The 24,332-nt window shown below is 39.7% G+C and overlaps 1 protein-coding gene across 1 annotated transcript; it reads left to right on the forward strand.

Moving 5' to 3' along the window:
- The first annotated feature begins 602 nt into the window (after positions 1 to 602).
- LOC145031834 (peptidyl-prolyl cis-trans isomerase Pin1) lies at positions 603 to 2,202 on the forward strand. The gene is made up of 3 exons (XM_078980468.1): positions 603 to 1,085; positions 1,536 to 1,687; positions 2,042 to 2,202. The coding sequence occupies exons 1-2, from the start codon at positions 842 to 844 to the stop codon at positions 1,658 to 1,660; spliced, it is 369 nt and encodes a 122-aa protein (XP_078836594.1). The 5' UTR covers positions 603 to 841; the 3' UTR covers positions 1,661 to 1,687; positions 2,042 to 2,202.
- The last annotated feature ends 22,130 nt before the right edge of the window (positions 2,203 to 24,332 follow it).

Raw genomic sequence — 24,332 nt, forward strand, 5'->3', positions numbered from 1 at the left:
TTGCTTGATGCAACTTTTAAAACAGTTTGCCCCACAGTGAAAACTTCACTCCTCAAGCCCACAAAAGAGGAAATCCCTGTTATTTCCACACATGAATGTTTTCCTCCAGCCCATCCAAATACTAAAACATCAGTAGGTCTAAGTGTTGATCTTCCTTCCAATGGGTCAGTCAGAAAGTTCACATGTGCCTCTTTCTTGGCAGAACCCCAGTGCGCCTAAATATGTCGAAAAGAACATCCCTAACCAGATCGTGTCGGTACTTGAAACCTAGGAGCTCTTTACAATGAATTGCATGCTCCCCGAATGAGTCAAAGCATGCCTTGCGACAAACATTGCAAGTCTCGTCAGCCGGAAATAAAGGGATCATTAGGCGATACTTGAGGATAACACGATACTCCACTGATAATATAGTCTTTTCATGTATGTGAGGTACGAAAAACGTAACAAAATGATACCACAAGTACGATCCAAATAAATAAATAAATAAATGTTAGGTACCAAACGCGTAATTTTTACCAATCCAGAGAACCGACATCGGTAATTTACTCTTGATATTTTCTCCGGGAGGCCGCCACCAATCACTTAAAAATCACACCTTTATAACTGGAAACCAGCACGCCTCCACATCCTCCGCACGCCTATCAAAGGGAAAGAACGAGCACTCATCAACCCAACTACGACAATCACCTCCCCTGCCACCGCCACAACGGAAATCCCATCGAAATCTGCAATCATTGAGTCCGATCGAAAGAGGAAGGAGCCTGTAGATCGGGCCGCTGCTGGAGATCATCGAAGTAAACACAAACACAACCACCACCACCACCACGACAAGAAGTCGAAAATGTCATCGTCATCTTCGTCTGATAAAGTTAGGGCCTCGCACATACTGATAAAGCACGAAGGATCTCGGCGTAAGGCTTCGTGGAAGGATCCAGAAGGTCGAATCATCAGCAACACCACAAGAGACGCAGCTGTCTCTCAGCTCAAGACACTCCGCGATGACATAGTTTCGGGGAAGTCTAAGTTCGAGGATGTTGCATCTCGTTACTCCGATTGTAGCTCTGCTAAACGCGGAGGAGATCTCGGTATGTTCTAACCTTCTACCTTCTAGGGCTTTTTTTTCATCATATAATTATTTGAAATTGAGTGGACCTTAGATGTTTAAAAATTAGAATCATAAATATAGCTTTTAAAATGCTGAAAAACTGGTAATCCAGGAAAATTCTCAATGAGAATTCGTTGACACTACGATTAAGCAGAATAAAGTACCATAGAGGGCAACAAAGATAAATGTAATTCTCACCCAATTTGGTTAGATAGCTTAATTTTCAGTGAATGTATGACTCAATTGGTGAAATAAACTAGGATTAAAAAACTACCAATGTATTGAATATATGCTACTATTTTTTTAGGATATATGGGATTTCAGAATTTGAGTTTTTGACTTCCTTGTTTGCTTTCCCTTTTGTGTTTTGTACCCTTTGCCATATATACCTTATATGAGTTTTAGTAATTGTTGCATAACTCTGATGCAGGTTCATTTGGAAGGAAACAGATGCAGAAGCCATTTGAGGAAGCAACTTATGCATTGAAAGTGGGAGAGATAAGTGACATTGTGGATACTGATAGTGGTGTTCACATCATCAAGAGAACCGGTTAACCAAGACTCTGCTTTTATAGCTAAGTGGTAAGACTCATCTAAACTTCTGTTGCTGTTTTCCCATCTGATTTGTCTTGAGATAATTCAGGTTTTCACCATTGATCTTACTCAGATTGGCATCTAAAATCATAAAGTTATTAACTTGATCATAAAACATTACATATCTACATTGATCAAGCTATAAACGTACATCCATTTAGATGAAATTTGCTACTGCAATCTAGTCGAGTTGTACCACTTAATATAAACGTACAATCAATAGTTTTAAAAAATATCATATTCTAAGATATTAGTGAAAATGGTCATTATTTTGTTTGTTCCAACTTCTGATATAAGTTTATTGGCTCACATTCCTTAATTAAATTTTATTCATTGTTCCAGGAAAAAAAGGTGCCACTCTTCTGCGATTAGAAGCAACGAGAGATTATTACAACTTAGATCTCATGCGCTGAATGTAATAGATTGTAATCTGCATTTATGGACATATTTGACAGTTTATTTGTTTGCATTCCTGAATATTTATGTTGGATTTTATGTTTTAAGAGGAGTCAATAATTGCATCGAAAAAATATATAATAGATAATGAAAGAAGCTGTCTACGTTATGTAATACCCATTAGTATGATTAGTTGGATATGTTCCTAAGAAAAATAAATTATGTTTCTAAAATTGTGTAGAGTAAATATTATTTACAAACCTGTAAATAAGGTGTTTGACAATTAGTTTCAGCATAAAGAAAGTTGGATTGGGTTTTGTATAGATGAAATGACAATATTCTTTATTGATTTGTGCCTATTATAGCAAGATTGTTGGAATGATCCACAAAATTAAAATAATTCTAAATTGGTAGATTTTCGTGACTATAAAGTCATAATAAGAAAAATCTTGATTCCAATGGCTTTCTCTGCGGCTCTTTTCCTTCATTCCAACGTCTTGTAATGACTCTTTCCATTCTTCATTCCAACGGCTAGATTACAAGGGCTTTTTATTTATTTATTTATAAATCAACTACTATAAATACTATACTATCTAACAATCATTTCACACAAACACTACACTTTATACTACCAAAAAGAATCCAAACAACTTCCCACCAATCTCACCCCAAGATCCGACCGAAACAAGTCGTGCAAGTGGTTCTACAACACTGGGTTGAGTGTTCTCATTTTTGATTTGTGGGTTTACAGACCACAACTTAATATCCCTATATTTTCACCGTACCAAACCCTTACTCCAACACAACAATTTCACAAGCAACAAATACCACAATATTACTCTATGCCACCCTTTATCCAACCGTCTTCTAGAAAAAATCCCCTCTCACCGAATATGTTCTGGGAAGCCAACCTTCGACCGAGACGAAAGTCGAATTGTTCAGGAAACACAACCCGAATCCGACTCGTACCATCCGAACCCAAAGGAAGAGGAAAGGGGAAAGCAACAGCTAAAAAAAGAAAACAACGGAAATTGGAAGAAAAGAAAGTATCTGCGGAATCAAGGGTTGAGATTTTCCAAGGATCTCGAGAACAGAAATACGTAAGCTTACAAACATTTTTGGTGACACATTACAGAGCGGTTTTCTAACGAAGTTGGTTGTGACAGGTATATTGGACAGAGCACCAATGTACGACCAACTTTCGTGAACTCAACAAAATGGTTACAATGCTCAACGGGACGTACAACAACTTGACGAGCCTAAGAAAAACTAGCAAAACATTACATATATTTTCAAGACGATGCTTGAAATATTTAAAATCGAAAATAATCCGAGGCCATTAAAATTTGTCGACGTTTAGAAGTTTTTATCCAATCACCAAAAAATGCAAGGAGGTTTATGGAAACAAAGAATAAAGTGGCTCAAAAAGAACTAAAAATTCTAAAACAAGTAATACAACTTCAGAAGATGCTCGTTTCGGGTTGTCTTGAACAAAGATGACCAGTTTGAGCTCAAAGAGATAGTCAACACGATTGGTAGAGATAAGGCAAAAACGAGAGGTGTTTCGTCTAATACATTAGGATCCAACAAAGGTGATTACATTTGCAATGTGATAAGTAGCTTCGAAATATATAAATTTGAATTTCTAAAGTCATTAGCAATTGTACAATGAGAAAAAAAAAAGTTGAGGTGGAAAGGCAAAAAGAACAAAAAGAAAACAAAAAATTATAGATATAAAAATTTAATGCAAAACATCGATCATCTTTCCAGAGACGAACTTGTGATGGTTTTGATGGCAATAGAGAAAATTATGAATAAATATTTAATTAGACTTGTTTTCTGTTGTTTTTTAATTAATGATCACTTTTTACTGTGTAATGATTTTGATTAATAAATTAATGAAATATTTCTTTTTTATCATTTCAAATATTTTGAAAATTATTAAAATTTAATTTCTATATTAAAAAAAGATAGTAAAAAATGACCATTTTATATCAGTAAGTGAAATGGAAAAACGACATTATAAATAAAAAAATTAAGATATAAAATAGTACATCCATTAACCTAAATGTTCATTTTGAACATTTAGACTTAGTAGCATTCATACTATATTAAAGAAATCATAGTATTTATATTTATGTAGAATTTTGAAAACTAAATTCATAAAATATATAAAAACATTTGAATCACATAAAATATGTTACACATGCTTCACATGGGTCGTATGCGTCTGATTTGAGTGTCGTTTTTGTTTATAGATTAACAGTCATCATTGTTGACTTTTTTAGTTGACTTTTGATTATTTCCATAGATAAACAAACAGAGACAGATAGAGAGATGGCAGAAAAAAAAACAAAAATAAGTACAAATAAATATGATGATTAATATAGAAAAAATATACCAAAAAGAAGAAAATGACAGAGCGTTGAAAGTGCAAGGATGAAAAACATCAAAAAAACATAAAGGGACCAAAGTTGTCAATTCCGTAAAGTTTTGTGACTAAACTTTTAATATTAAAAGATTTCTAAAAAATATAAAAACTTTGAATTTCTAAAGTCATTAGCAATTGTATAATGAGAAATTGACCGAAAAAATAAAAGTTCGGGTGGAAAAGCAAAAAGCACGATAAGGAAAACAAAAAATTATAGATATAAAAATTTTAACGCAAAATATCAACCATCTTTCCAGAGACAAACTTATGATGATTTTGATGGGAAAAGAGAAAATTATGAATAAATATTTAAGTAGACTTGTTTTCTGTAGATTTTAATTAATGTTCGTTTTTTACTATGTAATGATTTTGATTATTAAATTAATGAAATATTTCTCTTTTGTCATTTTAAATATTTCAAAAGTTATTAAAATTTAATTTCTATATTTAAAAGAAAAAGATAGTAAAATGATTGAAGGTCGAAGTAAATGATTGAAGGTGCCACGGTGGAAGTATATGATAAATGAAAAAAATAGCAACGCACTTTTACTTTACATCTTTATTTATTTATTTATTTTTCTAATCTCTTTCAATTTTCTTCATCGAAAACCAAATTATATTTCCATTTTGTGCGTTCTCTGTATTTAGGTGGTAAAATTACTAAATAGGAATGTACTTTGCATCTTTGTTTCGATTCTTTTACGAAAAACCAAAGTATATTTCCATTGATACAATTTCCATAATTAGGGATAATTATCGTATGTGTTAGGCGGAGGCTGTAACGCCCGCAGATCTGGGATAATCAAATTAGGGACAATGAGCGTCAAAAATGAGTTTTTAATGGAATATTATTTAGAATGATTAATCTTAACAAAGTTGTAGTATATGTTACAAGGATTTCGTACATATAAAAAACGCTGAAATCGGGTTATAACGAAGAAGTTATGGCATATCGAAGTTTTACGGCAAAATCGACACGACACCGGGAGACGTAAATAGTGAATTTACGATAGAGGACTTTTTAGCCTTAGTTATCTAAACAAAAGTTGTAGTATATGTTAAACGGAGAACATACAAAAAAAGAACGCCTAAATCTGACTTTGTATGAGGAAGTTATGAAATTTCTAAGATTTGACATTGTAGTGCACGACTCGAAACTCAAATTTTAGTTCGAGTGGTTTTTGGCCTATGAGACCTAAATGAGAGTTTAAGATCTTATTAATAGGAACTCAATGATAAAAATAAAAACGAAAACGGAGTCCGTATGTAGAAGTTATGAATTTTACGTGGACATTTAATAGTATAATCTTCTCCTACTGTTAAATTTAAGATCAGCAAAAAACTAGCCAACGGAATCAAAATGAAAGTTGTAGATCTTTATTTTACCTGCACGTGGATATAAAGAACGTTCAGAACGGAACTCGTATGCGAAAGTTACGAATTTTAGAAGTCGGAAGTGTCCTGTACGAAAATGGGTGACGTGGCACAATATTGACCATTGCTTTCTCCCCAAGTCTTGCCACCAGATGGTGACATGTGGCACCAAGTTCAGCCATACTTCACGCTAAAAATAGAACCTCTCACACCCTCATATTCTTCACACCTTTCCCATTCTTTCTTTTCTCTACACTCTTTCTAAACCTTCCAAAACTCCCCTAGCGCTAGAAGAAAGCCCCGAAGCGCTCGGCGGCTCCGAGAAGAAGAGATTTCGGCTCAAAAGTTCTGCCCTTGCAGATCCCGACTTCTAGCCAAACCCCCTCGTAGGTAAGATACGCCTACACTATTTTAAATATAGTTTTGATTTAAATATAGTAATGTTATTATGACCTTATAATAAATATTTGAGCTATTATTATGAGCTATATAAGTGTCATTATAATATCTTTTTAACCACTCGCATTACGGGGAATCTGATTTGGAGGGCCGCTTGGGTTGCCAAATTTCAGAAGAGCTATATGCCAAAATGATCCTACCCTCTGGTGTTCCATGTCTGGCCCCTGTCTGTACATAGTGGGTGAAAAGTATCGTGTTAACGCTTATATAATAGTAATAATAGTTAGACTATTAATTAGTCTCTTCGAGCATTAGACTAAACTCTAGTGATAATGATACCAAGTTCTGTCAAAGGAGTTGTTTAAAGTAAACGAAGTGTCGTCTGAGTGTCGAGTCACCACCTTTTCAAGTGAGTGCATGGTCCCTTTCCTCTTACACATAGATATGAAGTATTTTTTTTTATAAACTACGTGCTATGTGTGCATATTATCTGTATACTTGCTATCTATGCTGGCTGAACGATTTTATACAAGTTTTATATGATTTAAACTTTATATGTATTTATATATACATAATATGTTGGGTAAAACATGGGTAGATGAAATATAAGTTGGATGATGAGTTGAGAGGTGATATAGACCATGAAATAGTGGTGAGATGCGGACGATGTGAGAAGCCTTGTTCCTAAATGTTGTCCCCGTCATCTAGCAGAGTATGGATAACAACCACAAACTATTCTAGACAGTCCAGTGGAACACTAGCAGGCTCGCAACCTGTAGGTGCAGTGAACGATGTGTTCACTGGTGTATTCTAAAAACCCATTGACATGTATTGTGAGTGGACTCTCGAAAACGATACTGTCAATAAACAAGATAACCCTAGCAGTTGTGCCCGAAGGACAATATTGGTAGCTGCACCTCATAGAGAATGTCATAATTCTGGCAGCTGCGCCTAAGTGATGGAACTAGCACCTGTGCTTGACAGCTGTGTCATTGACAACGATGGAATTCGTACCTATTCCTTAGGATAATTCTTAGGAATGAATGAATGAGAAATAGTTGATTCTTAAGGTAGATCCTTAAGAGTAAAGAAGATAATGGGGATGGGTAATTGGGTGAACTATTTGATGATTAAACATAATAATTATATTATTGTGGGTTGAAAACCCTATGTACTCACCAGGTTTCCCAACCTGACCCACTCATTTTATTTATATCAAGGTGTTGATATGAAGTTACATTACACTGAGAGATTAAGGAGAAATAAATCACTAGTTATAATGAATCTAAGTTCTGTTTATGCTTATGTTTCTGTATTGACGATGACATCCCAAATGTTTTAAAATGAATAAAAATACTCTTCTTCGGAAATGCTTTGATAACGTATTTATCATGTTTTATTGGGAACAAATTCCGCAACATTTTTCTTAAAGGAGGTACTCTGATTTTTATAAAGCATAAACAAAATTGATATTTTCATTCTGTGAAAATGGGGATGTCACAGTTGGTATCAGAGCATTAGTTTAAGCGAACTAGGAATATGGATTTATTTCTAGACTTAAACTTAGAATGCTAAGCAATGATCGTGAGGAGTGTGTCTAATAAATTTTAGGTAATGTACCTGAATAGACACAAGCACTAGCTTATATAGGGAAAATGCCTAACATGATTTTATATGCTAAATGATTTATGATGCTAAATGTATGATCGGATCTATGGTCTGTTGCCGACCGGATCTGGAAACTTTGTGTGTTCAGATTTCTAGACATTTAATTACAGTATTAGAACTGGCATGTAACTTTTCGGAGTAATAAGGAGATTTACACGTCGATCATAAATAAAGTCTTTCCTATCTAAATTCTCTTCACTGGACACCAAACATCTGAATCGCTGTATAAATCGACATGGTGAGAACTCGAAGCAGATTGGGAAGTGGTAACCCGTAGCATAAGCCACAAGTTATTGAGTGTGCGCCAGAAGTAGTAACCGCACCCGAGCCAATGAATATGGCTGGGGTACAAGTAATGATCCAGATGATGTTAGATTGTCAAATGGAAGAAACAAGGAATTTTCTTCAACATAATCGAGATGAATCTACGATGCCTGTTGAGCAGCCTAAACTGAATGAAGAGTTGTCAGAAAAGGGAAATTACAGCCGTATGGTGACTCAAGTTGGACCCCGAGCAATCAGGAGAAATGACCCGGACAGAAGGATTGACCAAGATGGGCGCATGTATAAGAACTTCTTGAGTGCCAAACCACCAAGTCTTGCTGGAAGCCTAAAACTAGTGGAGATTATGGACTGGATCTCCAAAATGGAGATAGTATCTAAGAGCTGCGACTATAGCGATAAGTAAAAGACAATCTTTGCAGTCAGACAACTAAAGACCAATGTTTTAAGTTGGTGGAAGTTGTTGGCAGATACAATGCTATGGGGAGAAGCCATGCGTATGTCTTGGGAAGCATTCATGGAACAGCTGAAAATGCAATACTGCTCAGAGATAGATCTGATAGATCTAAACAACGAGTTTCAGAACCTGAAGAAAGGGAATATGAGTGTCAATGAGTGTGCCACCGAATTCACCGAGAGGATGAAGCTGTTTCCCTACTTGGTACCTGCTGAACTCTCCAATATAGATAGGTTTGCTAACGGACTGCCTATAGACTTTGGCCAATGGTCAAAATGGAAGCTACTTTGAAGACAACTGTTAGAGCAGCTAAGAATGTAGAGACCCAGATAAGAGAAAGGGGTCTAGAAAATGATAAGGCAAGAGAAAAGAGGAAGTTTGAAGGATCTTCAAGGTCCACCAATGAGAGAAAATTCCTGAAGTTTGGAGGAGGAAGCGGAAGTGAAGCAAGATGGTGTGAGAAGTGCAAAAGGAAAAACTATGGAAAATGCGGTGAGGAGGTGACTTGTTTCAAGTGTGGAAAGCATGGGCATTACGCCAATGAATGTACATTCAACAATAGGGTATGTTATAAATGTAATGAAGAATGGCACTTCAAGCAAGACTGCCCAAAGAGAGAAGGGGCTACAAAGCCAAATGTACCGCCAAGTCCGAAAGCAAGAGCATTCTACATGATCCTCGACGAAGCAGAAAACAACGCGAAGAATCAAGGATGAGGACTTCATATCCAAAGATCAAGTTACATAGTAGCCGTATGGATAATATCGTATGGTGTAGCCTATTATAGGCATAGTCTAGAGTGAACTTGGACACCTATGTAATCGTTTCAAGGAATAATATGAAGCCTTTGTTTTGTTATCTAGGGTGTTAAGTTGTTATGTGATTTACTTGTATGATAACTTGGAAAACTGCAAGACAATACTTCGGATGAGTATGAGTAGGTGTGAAAGGTTAGTAGAGGCGTATACTACCGGAAGCACAGGACTCGCACTTGGATCAGGGAAAGTCATAAGGTTACCAAGAAGCTATTAATTGATTTCGTTTTATTCAAGTATGTCGTTACCATCATTTCGGTACTAATTAAGAAGATGATTGTTGTTTCGACCCTAGTGGTCATATCAAATTGAGTCCGACTAAAATGAGTATGTTACGTGGTTCAGAGAACCAAGTTCGATGTAGCATCTAACTTAAGACAGAAGATTGAAGTGAAAGATAATCAAAGCGGTCAATAGAAGTATCATGCTAGTTAAAGAAGTTGGTAGCTAGAAATGCTACATGTTAAACTGTGATTATATCAAATTAGAACCTGAAGGAAAGCATATTCCATTCCGGAATTTGACTCTAAGAGACCAGAGTCTGAGTGTTGCAACATACGATGAGAGTTCATTGCTTTCTCCCAAAGTCTTGCCACCAAATGGTGACATGTGGCACCAAGTTCATCTATATTTCACCGTATAAATAGAGCCTCTCCCTCCCTCATTTTCTTCACACCGTTCCCATTCTTTCTCTACATTCTCTCTAAACCTCCCAAAACTCCCCTAGCGCTAGAAGAAAGCCCCGAAGCGCTCGACGATTCCGAGAATAAGAGCTTTCGGCTCAGAAGTTCTACCCCTGCAGAGCCCGACTTCTAGCCAAACCCCCTCATAGGTAAGATACGCCTACACTATTTTAAATATAGTTATGATTTAAATATATTATTGTTATTAGGACAATATAATAAATATTTGGGTTATTATTATGAGCTATATAAGTGTCGTTATAATATCTTTTTAACCACTCGCGGTACGGGGAATCTGGTTTGCAGGGCCGCTTGGGTTGCTAGATTTTAGAAGTGCTATTTATCAAAATGATCCCGCCCTCCGGTGTTCCATGTTTGGTTGTTGTTTGTACATAGTGGGTGAAAAGTATCATGTTAACGCTTATATAATAGTAATAATAGTTAGACTATTAACTAGTATCGTCAAGCATTAAACTAAACTCTAGTGGTAATGATACTAGTTTCTATCAAAGGAGTTGTTTAAAGTAAACGAAGTGTCGTCCGAGTGCCAAGTCACCACCTCTTCAAGTGAGTGCATGGTGCCCTTTCATCGTTCAAGTGAGTGCACCTCCGGGTGTGTTTGGACTCAAACTGAGGATTTGAGAAAAAATTTCAAAAGAAATAATTTTTCTAATATGAGAAAGAGTTTAAGAGAAAATAAGTTGGAGTAGTGTGTATAATCAACCAGAGCCTGAACGTTGATTTCCCAAAATACCCTTACTTTTTGCTTAATGAGATATTTATGAGATACTTATGAGATATTATTATGCATGCTATAGGGTAGGCTAGGTATTCCATATTTTAGAACTAGAGTTGCCTGATTTGTGATGCCTAGTCTAGCAGTTGCTGCTATCTGTGATGTGCTTTTGAGAATGAGCTGAGTAAGAGTATTTACCAGGAATCACCTAGAGAGGGTTTTTAAATTGAGAGAAAATCTAGGAGAGATACCTGGATGAGCTTGAGAGGGGTATACTGAGTGAGTAGTCTGATATTCATGAGATATAGAGTACTTGTGATTTGGGATACTAGGAGGAAGACTTAAGGTGACTACAAGTTGGTATGGAAGGTAGTATTGGGCCCGTACTACTGAAAGAACCGGATCTGTAGGAAACCCAAGTAAGAATCCTTAGGATGCTAAAGAGCAAGTGGGGGCAAGTGATCGAGTGTGAGTATACTCGATCGAGTCTCTGATGATTTTGTGTTGTGTTTCAGAGTCATCATGGTGGGTACACGCCACAACCCAGAGAGTAGTGGAGTTAGCGATGACGAGATTCGCAGGATGATTCAGGAGGAGTTGATCGCATCCATATGAGAGGCTATATCAAAGATGTTTGGGTCTATCAAGACCACCCTAATCGATATATTTGATGATCGGTACGTGTAACGCCTGTGTTTCTGGGCATGCCATTTTTAGCAATGTAATAGTCTAGGTTAACATTTGTAACCCAATTTGAAATAATAAGAACGTGTTATTTGAATATTATGTGTTTCGTGCTTAATTGCTTAATTATGTGATATGATTAATTAAGAATAAAATGAGCATCAAAATTTAAGTGTAAAATAAACTTGATATCTTTGGATAATGTTGTAGTAGTTGAAATGAGGTTTCCGAATACATAAAGAATGCCGAAATCCGAGTTATGACGAAGAAGTTATGACCTGTCGAAGTTTCGGGACAGAACCGGCAACGCTGAACGACGTAAAAAGTGAAATTTACGTTAGAGCGATATTTAGACTTAGTAATCTAAACGAAAGTCGTAGAGTTCATTAAACCGAGAACGTGCATAAAAAGAACGCCCAAATCGGACTTCGTATGAGGAAGTTATGATTTTTCGAAGTTCCGATGTGGCAATATGCAGCCCGAATTCTCAATTTGAAATCGAACGGTTTTTAGCCGAAACAATCTAAACGAGAATTGAAGATCTCGTTGTTAGTAGCGAAACGATAAAAAGCTAGGCGAGAACGGACGTCGAACGAAAAAGTTATCAATTTATAACGAAGTTTTTCTGTCCCGGCCTCCTAAAAATAAATAATAAAAATAAAATTCAAAATTAGCCAACGGAGTCTAAATGAAAGTTGTAGAGTATGGTCTGACCTACGCGTGGATATAAAAAACGTCAAAAACGGAGCTCGTATGCGAAAGTTACGCAATTTAGAAGTTCGACAAGTCAAATTACGCTCAGCGTAATTTGAGTACGCCCAGCGTACTCAGGAGGAGGCAACTTGTCTGACCAATACTCGAGTGCCACCGATCGACGCATGCAGTGACGTCAAAGTACGCCCAGCGTAACCAATTTACGCCCAACGTAAATTGAGATTACGCCCAGCGTAATCCCAGACCCCCAGCTTATAAATAGAAACCAAGATCTGCCATTTTCTCTTGTTCAAACTCTTTGCTCTCTCTAGTTTTGCCTCGATTTGCGTGCCGTTTGTACCCCGAAGCCCCGGTAATATTCTCAAGCCCCGAAGTAAGATCCGAAGCCCTGAGGATCCCGAAGAGCGTTATTCCCGAGCCGAAGCGCTGCCCGCGAGGAGCCGGTTTTGTGAAGATCTTCCAAATCTACGGAGAAACACCTCGTCTGCAAGCTGTAGTGCTGCCCGATCATCTTCTGATCAAGTGAGTGTGTAGTTATTTTCATTCCATCGCAATATTATGAAGTATTTTATATAAAATACGTGTTATGTGTATATATTTGGTTGTTATACGTGTGAGTGTATATTCACTCTCTTCTATCCTATAGACCTGTTGTATTCTCTATGAAATACGTGTTATGTGTGTATGCCTCATCTGTTATGTGGAATATGTATTGATTAAAGCATGTTATACAGGTTTTTAAACAATGTATAAAAATGTATATTTTTATCTACTAATATGTTGGGTAGAACATGGGTAGATAGTTGGTGTGTAATAAACAGATGAGAGGCCTCGATGTTGTTGGTGTATTCTAGTCATTCAGCAGAGTATGGATGACGACCACAGACTATTCTAGACTGTCCTGTGGAACACTAGCAGGCTCATTACCTGTAGGTGTTGTGAACGACGTGTTCACCGGTGTACTCTATCCCCACATGGTTGCCTTTAGGACACTTATTGTTGAGGAAGCCCCTCTACAGTAATGTCCGTCCCGATGAAAATCTTGAATTAGGTTCCTTGTAATAGATGTTATTTTTAGGGACGTAAAGTGAGGATAACGAGAATGGGTAATCGGGTTTATTTGTTGATTGTTGAAATTAAATATTTATTGCGGGTTGAAAACCCTATATGCTCACCAGGCTCCCAAGCCTGACCCACTCAGTTTATTTGTATTACAGGAAGTGGCGCAAGAGCATAAGATGGAATAATCATCAAGTTGTTTTGTCTACAAGTCTGTATATGTATATATTTGTTGAATGACTTGTAATGCTATCGTTTATGCTTTATGATCTGTATCGGAACATGACATCCCGACTTTTGATTATGAAATGAAATCATATTTCTTTATGAAATGTTTTGATAAATATCTATTTTATCATGTTTTGTTTTTGGGAACAAATTCCGCATCTCTTTTAAAATTAAAAGGATTTACTCTGAAAATTATTTTAAAAAGCATAAATGAAATCGGTCTTTTCTGGCTGTGATTTTGGGGATGTCACAGTACGCTGCTGTTACCGAGGCTGCTGTAGTTGTAGCCGCTGCCAGGCCACAAGGAGGTGACTCGTTGTTGTATCGGGAGTTCAGCAACACGAAGCCGCCAGAGTTTGATGGCACTTAGGATCTGATTGTTGCGATGAGATGGATATCTGATATCGAGGGATGTTGTTACACGTGTTCATGTCCGGAGCATTTGAGGGTTCAATTCGCGCTGAACCAGCTTCGCCTGGGGGCGAAGGACCGGTGGAAGTTTGTTACGGCCAGTTTTACTCTTGCAGAGCATACTACATTGCCATGGGAGAGGTTTACACTGATGTTCCGAGATGAGTACATTCACTCGGTGGATAGGGAACGATTGACCAAGGACTTTCTTTCTCTCAAGCAGAAGATAGAGTCAGTGACGGAGATTACGAGGATGTTTCATGAGAGGGCATTGTTCTGCCCTGAGCACGTGTCTTCTGAGCTAGAACGCATGAGCTGGTATTTGAGCATTCTGAGGAAGGATATTCGATAGCTCGTGGTAGAATCATCTTATCAGAAATTTGCTGAGCTTCAAGATAATGCCCGGAGGTGGGAGATCGAGCTGGAGACTTACGTCAGGGAGGAGGTGGAGTCTCAGGTGAGAGACCGACGACCGACACAGTAGCAGTTGGCAGTCAAGCAGGTTAAGCACACTAATTCGAGATCAGTAGACTAGAAGGGCCGCACTTGTGGGAAGTGCGGCAAGAATCATGAGGGAACATGTCGGGCTGAGATTCGCTACAAGTGTAGCAAAGAGGGGTGTATGGCGAAGTTTCCCCCAAGGGGTTTGCAGTTTGCTTCAACTACAACCAGACCGGCCATCGGATGGCCGAGTGTCCCTAGTTCATTCAGGTTTCAGTTTAGGGTTCTGTACTTGGAACTTTGCGTGCTATTGGCAGTCAACCAGCGAAGGTCGAGACACCGAGGGTTCGCGGGAGAGCTTTTCAGCTGACAGCAGAGGAGGTCCGTGCAACACCAGATGTCGTGGCCGGTATGTGTTATTTTTCTTATGCTATTTTGAGTTATGTTTTGCTTATATTGTGTTGCGTATAGGTGATTTTCTTCTGAGTTCTGTACCTACTTTGGTGTTATTCGACATGGGTGTGAGTCGATCTTTCGTGTCACTAGCTTTTAGTCGTCATATCAGTATTCGATGTGAGGCGTTGAGTCGACTTATGAGGGTTTCTATAGCCAATGAGCATGTGGTATTTTCTACTGATGTGATCCGAGGATGTGTGCTTGAGAATTTTTGTGTTGAGTTTCCGATAGATCTGGTGCCAATCGCGATGGGTGATGTATGTGTCATTGTGGGCATGGACTGGTTGATTCGGTTTGAAGTTGTGATTGACTACGAGCGTCAGGTGGTGACCATAAGAGACCCTAGTGGGGGAGTGCTTATAATCTATGGCGAGGGTACCAGATCTGGATCAGCTTTCTACTCTGCTGCCAGAGCGAGATAGAGTTTGCAGCAGGGTTGTATGAGCTTTTTGGCGTATGTGATGGATACATGGGTTGGTACAGAGGGGCATAGTTCTAATTTTGGGGTTCTGATAGTAAGTGAGTTTTCGGATGTTTTCCCAAGGAATTACTGGGTGTGCCTCCAGATGCAAGTGGAGTTCCGGATTGATTTGGTATCGGGAGCGGCGCCTATGACCAAGGCACCTCGCCTTGCGCCATCGGAGATGCAGGACAGCTCCAGTAGATGCTATGGAAGGGATTTATCAGACCGAGTAGCTTGCCGTGGGGAGCATCGATCCTTTTTGTCAAGAAAAAGGATGGTTCACACCAGATGTGTATTGATTACTGGGAGTTGAACTAGCTGACGGTCAAGAACCGTTATCCACTTCCGAGGATTGACGATTTGTTCGATCAGTTGCAGGGGGCGTCTTGGTTTTCCAAGATCGATTTGAGGTCTGGATATCGTCAGATGAGAGTCTGCTAGGAGGATATCTAGAAGACGGCCTTTAGGACTTGTTATAGGCACTACGAGTTTATGGTGATGCCTTTCAGGCTCACCAACGCGTCGACAACATTCATGGACCTCATGAATCAGGTGTGCAAGCCTATGTTGGATCGATCGGTGATTGTGTTCATCGATGATATCTTGGTGTATTCAAGATCCAGAGAGCAGCCCGAGGAGCATCTTTGTAACGCCCCGTTCCTAGTATGTAATTTCTTAATTTATCAAGTATTTATTTTCAAGCTGCTCGACGAGTTGGTAGCCCTAACTCGTCGAGTATATGCCAAATTGGACACGGGGTTAAAAAAGTCTTGTCGTCAAGTCCAAGCATGGACTCGACGAGTAGGTCTGCCAGGAGGAAACCCTATTTTCGGTGGTTTGCACCATATTTAAACCTCTTAACCTCCCTTTGGGCCTCCCTTATCAATCTCCCTGTCTTCCAGAAGCCCTAAATCGATTGTGAGCTTCTTCCTTGAGTTTTTGAGTGTGTTTTGTGCCTTTGGAGTATTTGGAAGAGCTTGGAGCTTGCAAGGCTGTGGTGGCAGAACAATATCCAGAAGTGTAACCATCTTGGGCCGCTTTCTGAGGTAAAAAGTTCTTAGCTTGATGACCGCTTTCTGAGGTAAAAAGTTCTTAGCTTGATGAACTATAGTTTAGATCTCTTTAAAGGATGATTCATGGGTCTTTTTGACCCTTTAGATTAGGAAAAGTTGTTCTCATGGATTATATGCAGAGCAATTCTCCTTTTCTATAATTTAGAGCCTCTAGAGCCATAAAAATGGTCTTGAAGCCATTTTTATCCAAGCCATGACCATGTTCATGAAAGTAGATTGCTATAAATTGAGTTTGGGTTCATTTGAGGTGTGCAAAGCAATCATGTCTCCAAATTTATAGAAATGGACCTTAGAAATAACCTAGATCTATATTTTGGAGCTGTGAAAGTGTGAAACCAGTTAACTAGGTTAGATCTGCATGGGACTCGATGAGTTCATAAGGGAACTCGACGATTCCGATGAAGAAACCCCGATGATGTTTATAGGACTCGGCGAGTCGATTAAGGAACTTGATGATTAGAAGGATCTTGTCCCTTTTCTATTTATGCCAAGACTCGGCGAGTCTAAGGATGACTTGATGAGTCAGTTCATAAAATCGCAATTGCATGTAGCTTAGGAACTCGATGAGTCATGGGGTTGACTCGGCGAGTCGAGTCGTGAGTCCAGGGTTCTGAGTTCTAGGACTTGGCGAGTCGAGTCGCGATTCCAGGGTTCTGAGTTTGGTCAACCTGGAAGGTTAACTTTGACTAGGATGTTGACTTTGACCAAGGGTAAAATGGTTATTTTACCCTGAGAATAGTTATCGGTTTCTAACTAAGTGTCATTATGGAATTTATAGCTGGAGAGTTACCGGAGCAGCAGACATGGATTCCTCACTCGGGTTTTCAGCATTTAGTCATACGAGGTGAGTTTTCCTTCAGTAGGAACGGGTTTAAGGCACCAAGGTCGGCCCACAACATGTTATGATTAGCAGCCGAGTGTGAGTGGGGATCGTATCTCCTGGTAGCTGAGTTTGATTATGATATATGTCTGAATGATAAATTTAGTTATACTTATTGTCTGTGTGGTACTTGTATGTATGTCTAGTAGCTGAGTGTGGACGGGGCCTGTATCTCGAAGTGGCTGAGTGTGGGCGGGGCCCGTATCTTAGAGATAGCGGAGTGTGGGTAGGTCTTGTATCTCCATGAGTGTGGGTTGGGACCATATCTCCTACTTTCATGTTATGTTTGTATGGTATTCTGTAGTTTGGGAGAGATCACTAAGCTTTGTGCTTACACTTTCAATTTTGGTTTCAGGTACTTCCGGTAGCAAGGGGAAGAGCTCGGGATGATGGCATGGCATACACCACAATATTAGCCTGGGAGTTTACTCTGATGTTTTGTTATGCGATTTGATTTGTGACAGATACTATGATGTTTTAGGATACATGATTCACGTTTTATTTATGAAATTGGATGATTTAAGATTTTAACAATGATTTGAAAATGAAAATTTTGGACCGTATTTTCGGGATGTTTAAATCTTACAAACATTCTTGGGGTATTGAGGATGGAGAGGCTTTATTCCAAATTCTCCAAGTGTGATTTCTGGTTACGATAGGTCCAATTCTTGGGACACATCCTTAACCGGAATGAGATAGTGGTCGACCCAGCCAAAATCAAGGCAATGATGAGATGGGAGGTATCGAGATCCCCCACCAATATCAGGAGTTTTCTAGGTTTGGCCGGCTACTATCGGAGATTTATCAGAGATTTCTCCAAGATTTTCGTCGCTCTCCCCAGGTTGACCCGGAAGGGTGTTACTTTTATTTGGGGCCCGAGCAGCAGGCCTCATTTGAGGCTCTTCGCCAGAGATTGTGCGAAGCCCCAATGTTAGCCCATCCCGAGGGCGTGGAGGACTTTGTAGTTTACTATGATGCATCCATTTTAGGGATGGATGCAATACTAATGCAGAGGGGGCATGTGATAGCATACGCATCGGGGTAGTTGAAGCCTGATGAGACAAGATATCCCACCCACGATCTATCGCTGGGGCAGTGGTGTTCATCCTCAAGATCTCGTATCACTATTTGTACGGGGTTCAGTGTACCATATACACAGACCACAAGAGCCTGAAGTATCTCATGGATCAGCCCAACCTGAATATGAGACAAAGGAGGTGGTTAGATGTTGTGAAAGACTATGACTGCGAGATCCTGTATCATCCGGGCAAGACTAACATGGTAGCTGACGCCCTGAGCCGTAGAGTAGCAAGTGCTCCGATCCGAGATGTGTGTATGATGGTGACGATGATGACTCAAGTCTTAGATTCTATTCGAGAGGCCCAGGTGGAGGCTGTAAGACTAGAGAACTGCAAGAGGGAGCGGGTGATTGGGTAGGTGGCTGAGTTTGTGACGGATAGTCGTAGGCTTATAACTTTTCAAGGGCAGATTTGGGTGCCCTACAAAGGCGAAGCTTGGTGTATACTGATGGAGGAGGCACATAGATCGAGATTCTCGATCCATCCAAGGACCATTAAGATGTATTTGGACCTGAAGAGAGATTATTGGTGGCCTTGTATGAAGAGGGATGTGGCATGGGTAGTTGAGAGGTGCTTGACCTGCCGTCAGGTTAAGGCAGAGCACTAGCGTCCATATGGTCCATTACAACCTTTAGATATTCCCCAGTGGAAGTGGGAACATATTTCTATGGACTTTATCACCAAGTTACCTAGGACTTCGTGTGGGGTTGATGCGATATCGGTGATTGTGGACCGGCTCACGAAGAGTGCTCACTTCCTTGCTATTAGTGAGAGCTCTTCTGCAGAGAGACTGGCTGAGATTTATGTGAGAGTGGTGGTAGCATGACATGGAGTGCCGACCTCGATAGTGTTAGATCGAGACGTGCATTTCACTTCCAGGTCCTATAAGAAATTTCATGTGGAGTTGGGCACACATCAACATTTTAGTACCGCATACCACCCGCAGACGGATGGGCAGAGCGAGCGGACGATTCAGACGCTCGAGGACATGCTGCGTGCATGTGTCATGGACTTTGGAGGAAGTTGGGACATATATTTGCCCTTGTCTGAGTTTTCTTACAACAACAGCCATCATTCGAGTAGTGGTATGCCTCCTTTTGAGCTTTTATATGGGAGGAGGGGTCGGACTCCCATTTGTTGGGGAGAAGTAGGGAAAAGAGTGATGGGTGGCACTGAGATAGTGCTGAAGACGATCGAGCTTATTCAACAGGTCAGATAGAGGTTACTGACAACACAGAGTCGCTAGAAGAGTTATGTAGATAGGCGGCGATCTAAGCTAGAGTTCCAGGTTGGAGATTTTGTCCTCCTGAAGGTATCCCCATGGAAAGGGGTGATCCAATTCAAGAAAAGGACCAAGATGGGGCCTTGATACATCGGTCATTTTAGAGTGACCGCCAAAGTGGGTAGGGTAGCATACCGGTTGGAGTTACCTCCAGAGTTGAGTCAGATCCATAACACTTTCCACGTGTCTCAGCTGAGAAACTGTGTAGCTGATGAGACAGTGGTGGTTCCCTTAGAGGATATTCAGGTGGATGGGAGCCTGAATTATATTGAGAGGCCGATTGCGATCTTGGATCGAAAGGTGACGGTTCTAAAGAACAAAGAGGTGCCTCTTATTCAGGTCCGATGGCAATATCAGAAGGGGTCCGAGTTGACTTGGGAGCCGGAGTCTGAGATGCGAGAGCAGTATCGAGAATTATTTCCAGAGCATGACTTTGAGTGTGAAGTCTAATTCTAGTGACAGAGAATTGTAACATCCCAAGTCCAGGTATACCTATTAAAGCCTTTTTCTTTTGGTACTTATCTAGTTTAGCACTTATAGAGAAAAATGTGGCAAATAAGTACACGGGGCGTACATGAGTGTACGCTTAGTGTACTCATGTGCGTATAATTGACGCAGAAGCTACCTAATACGTTGGGCGTTCCAGAGGGTACACTAGGTGTACTAGGCCCAGAGTGAAAAACCTAATTTAGGGTGTGTCCCTATATAAAGGATATGATGGCCTTATTCCTAGCCACCATCCACAGACAAACAACCCTCTAAAGCCCTAAACCTTTGTTCATAAAGCTTGTGAGTCCATTTGAGAGCCTTTAAGTGATTTTGTGTGTTCTTGGAGTGAAAAAGGAGCTTTGGAGAAGAAGGAGTGAGAGTCCAGGCCTTGGATCTGAGCATATCTGAGTTGGGAGCTTCATCTATAGGTATAAAGCTCCAAGCTTTCTCACTCTTTTGATTTGAGCATCATATTAGGGCATTTTAGGATTTTTCTCCCAAAAGTTGGAGAGTTTATGAAATAATTGAGCTCCAGAGGCTATGATTAGCTCCTTTGAGTGTCTTTAGTGGTGCAGTGTCATAAAAATCACGACTTGGACATTGAAATCAAACCACGCAAGAGATATGATCATTTTGAGATAAGAGAGTGAGAGATTTGGGAGTTGTGACCTTATCAGCCATGCAAAGGATTAAAGTTACTGATTTTATGTAGTAAGAGCCTTTAAGGAGTCCAGATCTATGATATTAGCCAAGGTCTTAACTGAATAAGACCAAATGAGTAGAAAGAGTGAAACTGTAACGTACGCTAAGCGTAATCCCATTATGCGCAGCGTAGGGGTTGAGCATCCACGATGCGTGCATGTCAGCGGAGTACGCCCAACGTAGAGAGTTGGTACGAACCGCGTATGCGCTGCAATTGACTTTTGGTTGACTTGTAGGGTTTGGTCAATGTGTGGACTATTAAGGCCATGGAGGGGTAAAATGGTCTTTTACCCTTCTCTGAGTTGTAGAAGAGTTAGTCTAGCTTCATTGAGAGCCATTGTTAATTAAGGATAATTATCGTATGTGTTAGGTGATAGTTTATTTTATTTACTTCTTTTTATAGTTTATTTTAGTTTACTTCATCCATAATTTAGATAATTTCCATGCATATTTTCCTTTTTTTTATTTTATGACTATTTCAGGTACTTTCTAGTTTTGTTATCTTTATTGCAGATTTCATGGAGACTAGTGAAGCGGGAATGTTCGGGATGTATGGAAAGCCATGGGAATTGGTGGACAACAAGGATCTTAAGCTTGATGGGTGGTGGAGATGATGCATGGAGCGAGCTTGATGATTATTTGAAATCTTTGAAAGAAATAAACATAAAATTTGTAAGATGCGGGATTATATTCAAGCGTGTGTAGATTATTAACAAGGCGAGTTTGGATCATTTGGAGAAGCCAAATTAGGCTTAAATTGAAGAAAAATATGCTAGGACTTGATTGGACTCGAACTGGGCCAAGTGGGCTAAGCTATGGAGGCCCAAACCTCAAAGATGCTACATCCAGGGACCACCCGCGCAACAGCACACTAGTCGCGCAACCTCCTACAGGGGCAATTCCGGAAATTCTTCTTTTGAGCTATATGGGGAAGGTTGGTGTGCCACTTTTGCACACTCGTAGACATCCGAATTTTGAGCATTCCCTCTGGAGTCTTGAAGATTTTTGAAGGTCAAGAACACCTCAAGAAAATCATCTTTTCACATCTTGTTTTTTGTTTAATGTTTGGTACAATCTTCTCTAACTTTGTTTCTTTGAGTTTAGCCATGCTTGGCTAAAATAATCTTGGTTGACTTTTGTTGAATCCTTTGAACTTTTGTTGAATGTTGAACAAGCCATGAACATGTTCTTAAATCTTTATGGGAATGTTTTGTGTTTTAACATCTTATCACTACTTGCATGTTTTTATTCACGAGTTTAAATATGTTTGTGGTGATTAGTTGGCTAATTACTTGATTAAGTAAAAGATCCTCAAATTAGAAAATAACAAATTATTTTTGTGTTGTTTTCGTTTCACATAATCATAAAAACATTTCATCCAACATGATAGTGAAAGCATTTCACTCCTCTTGGATTTGGTGACTTTTTGGTTCTTAATGCTAGTTGAATTTCACTAATTGTAACACCCCGAGTTCAGAAAAGAAAAGTTCAGGGTGCTTAGTGTAAATATGGAAGACCGACTCGGCGAGTCAATGGGTAGACTCGGCGAGTCCGGTCGCGAATCTGGTCATGTTTAAAGTGACCAACTCGACGAGTCAGAGGACTGACTCGACGAGTTGGTGTTGGGTGGAGAGAACCCTAATTTTCGGGGTTGTGCCCTATATAAAGGACATTATAACCCAGCCTCAGCCTCTTTGTTACCTTCCAATACCCAGAAAACCCTTAAATAGTGTATAACCTCCATTGATGAAGAATTAGAGCTTGGGAAGTGAAATTGAGAAGAAGAAGGTTGAAGATCAAGAGGCTAGCATCTGGATATCATTGTAGATCAGGGATCTACTCCTCCTTTGGATCATTTCTGAGGTAACAATCTGTTATCTTGAGTTCCTTCTTCTAGATTCATTCTTGGTTTCTATTTTGGGGATTATGGCTTGAGTGGAATCAATTTTGAGTTTAGAAGCTAGATCTGAAGTTGAAACTTCAGATCCAAGCTTGTAATGATCCTATTTGTTGTAAACGTGCTGTCCTAGAGTGGTTGGTGAAGTCCCTTTGCCTTAAGCCTTAGCCATAGAGTATTTTGGGCTTATTTCCCCATGGTTTCACATAAAGTTTGCACGTTTACGTGTGGGGAAGTTTGTAGGAGGTTGGATCTATGGATTGGAGTCACTGCATGGCTTGAAAGCTTCTGTATGAAATGAGGATTGAAGAGACTCGACGAGTCACATGAGTGAAATCGGTGAGTAGTATGAACATATGCTTCGACTCAACGAGTTGGAAGAACAACTCGGCGAGTCTGATGAAGATTGCCTTGGACTCAACGAGTCTGGTCACGGAGTCCTAACCTTTTTGGTTGAGCTGTGAATCGGTGAGTCGAGGGACGACTCAGTGAGTTGAGGAGGAAATGACTCAGAGTTTGTGGGACTCGGCAAGTCTTGGGGTGACTCGACGAGTTGGGTCGCGATATGGGAGTTTTCAGAGCATAGGGACTCGACGAGTCAATGGGCTGACTCGGTGAGTAGAGTCAGTCAGGAAGTTTGACTTTGAATGAGGACTTTGAATTTGACCAAGAGTTGACCAGTTGACTTCCAAGGGTATTTTGGTGATTATTGGTATTTATTGAGTTCAGTCATTTGGTATTGATCAGTGGTGGAGTTCGGGTCGGAGGTTGGAGCAACGTGATCTTATCTTTTCAATCAGTAGTTGCGAGGTGAGTTATCCTCACTATATCAACAGAGTCTAAGGCACCAAGGCCGACCCTTTATTGGATTGTAATATGGGTATTGTTGTTATGTTATTGCTTTGCTATGTTTGCATCCTGGTGGTTAGGATGGTATATGTTAGAGACCTGGTTAAGGTCGGTATCCTGGTACATAGGATGATGCTATATTAGTGACTCATTAGGTCGGTATCCTATTCGAGTATGCTATGTATGTGATCTGCTAGATCGGTTGATTGATGATTAATTGTAATATGGTTATATGTTTATGTGCACATGGTTGGTTGAATGGGTTTGGGTTGAGATGGGTCTTGCTTTGTGCTGTAGGCCAACATACCCAAGGCGGACCGGATATTCCGAATGCCCAACGAGCGGTCCGGATAGGCTATAGGCCCCACAAGGGCGGACCAGACGTGCTCTGATAATAAATATATTGAAAACCTTTTTGTAATAAAATAATGAAATTGGGTTGTTTTTTGAAAAGTTTTAATTGGCTTGGATTTTTAGAGTGTTACAAGTTGGTATCAGAGCCTTGGTTTGAGTGAATTGGAGGAACATTCGTGTGAATCTAGTCTCAAATCAAGGAGAGTTTTCAAAAGAGAATTTTATAATGGTTTTCAAAAATGAGTAAAGGAGGACGTGTAGGTACGATCAACCGGAGCCAGTAAGTAGCCCCAAAATACCATACAAGTTATTTGTTTATGTGATATGATAG

This window comes from Lactuca saligna, chromosome 2, assembly GCF_052625555.1.
Source record: "Lactuca saligna cultivar CGN05327 chromosome 2, ASM5262555v1, whole genome shotgun sequence".
Lineage (NCBI taxonomy): Eukaryota > Viridiplantae > Streptophyta > Magnoliopsida > Asterales > Asteraceae > Lactuca > Lactuca saligna.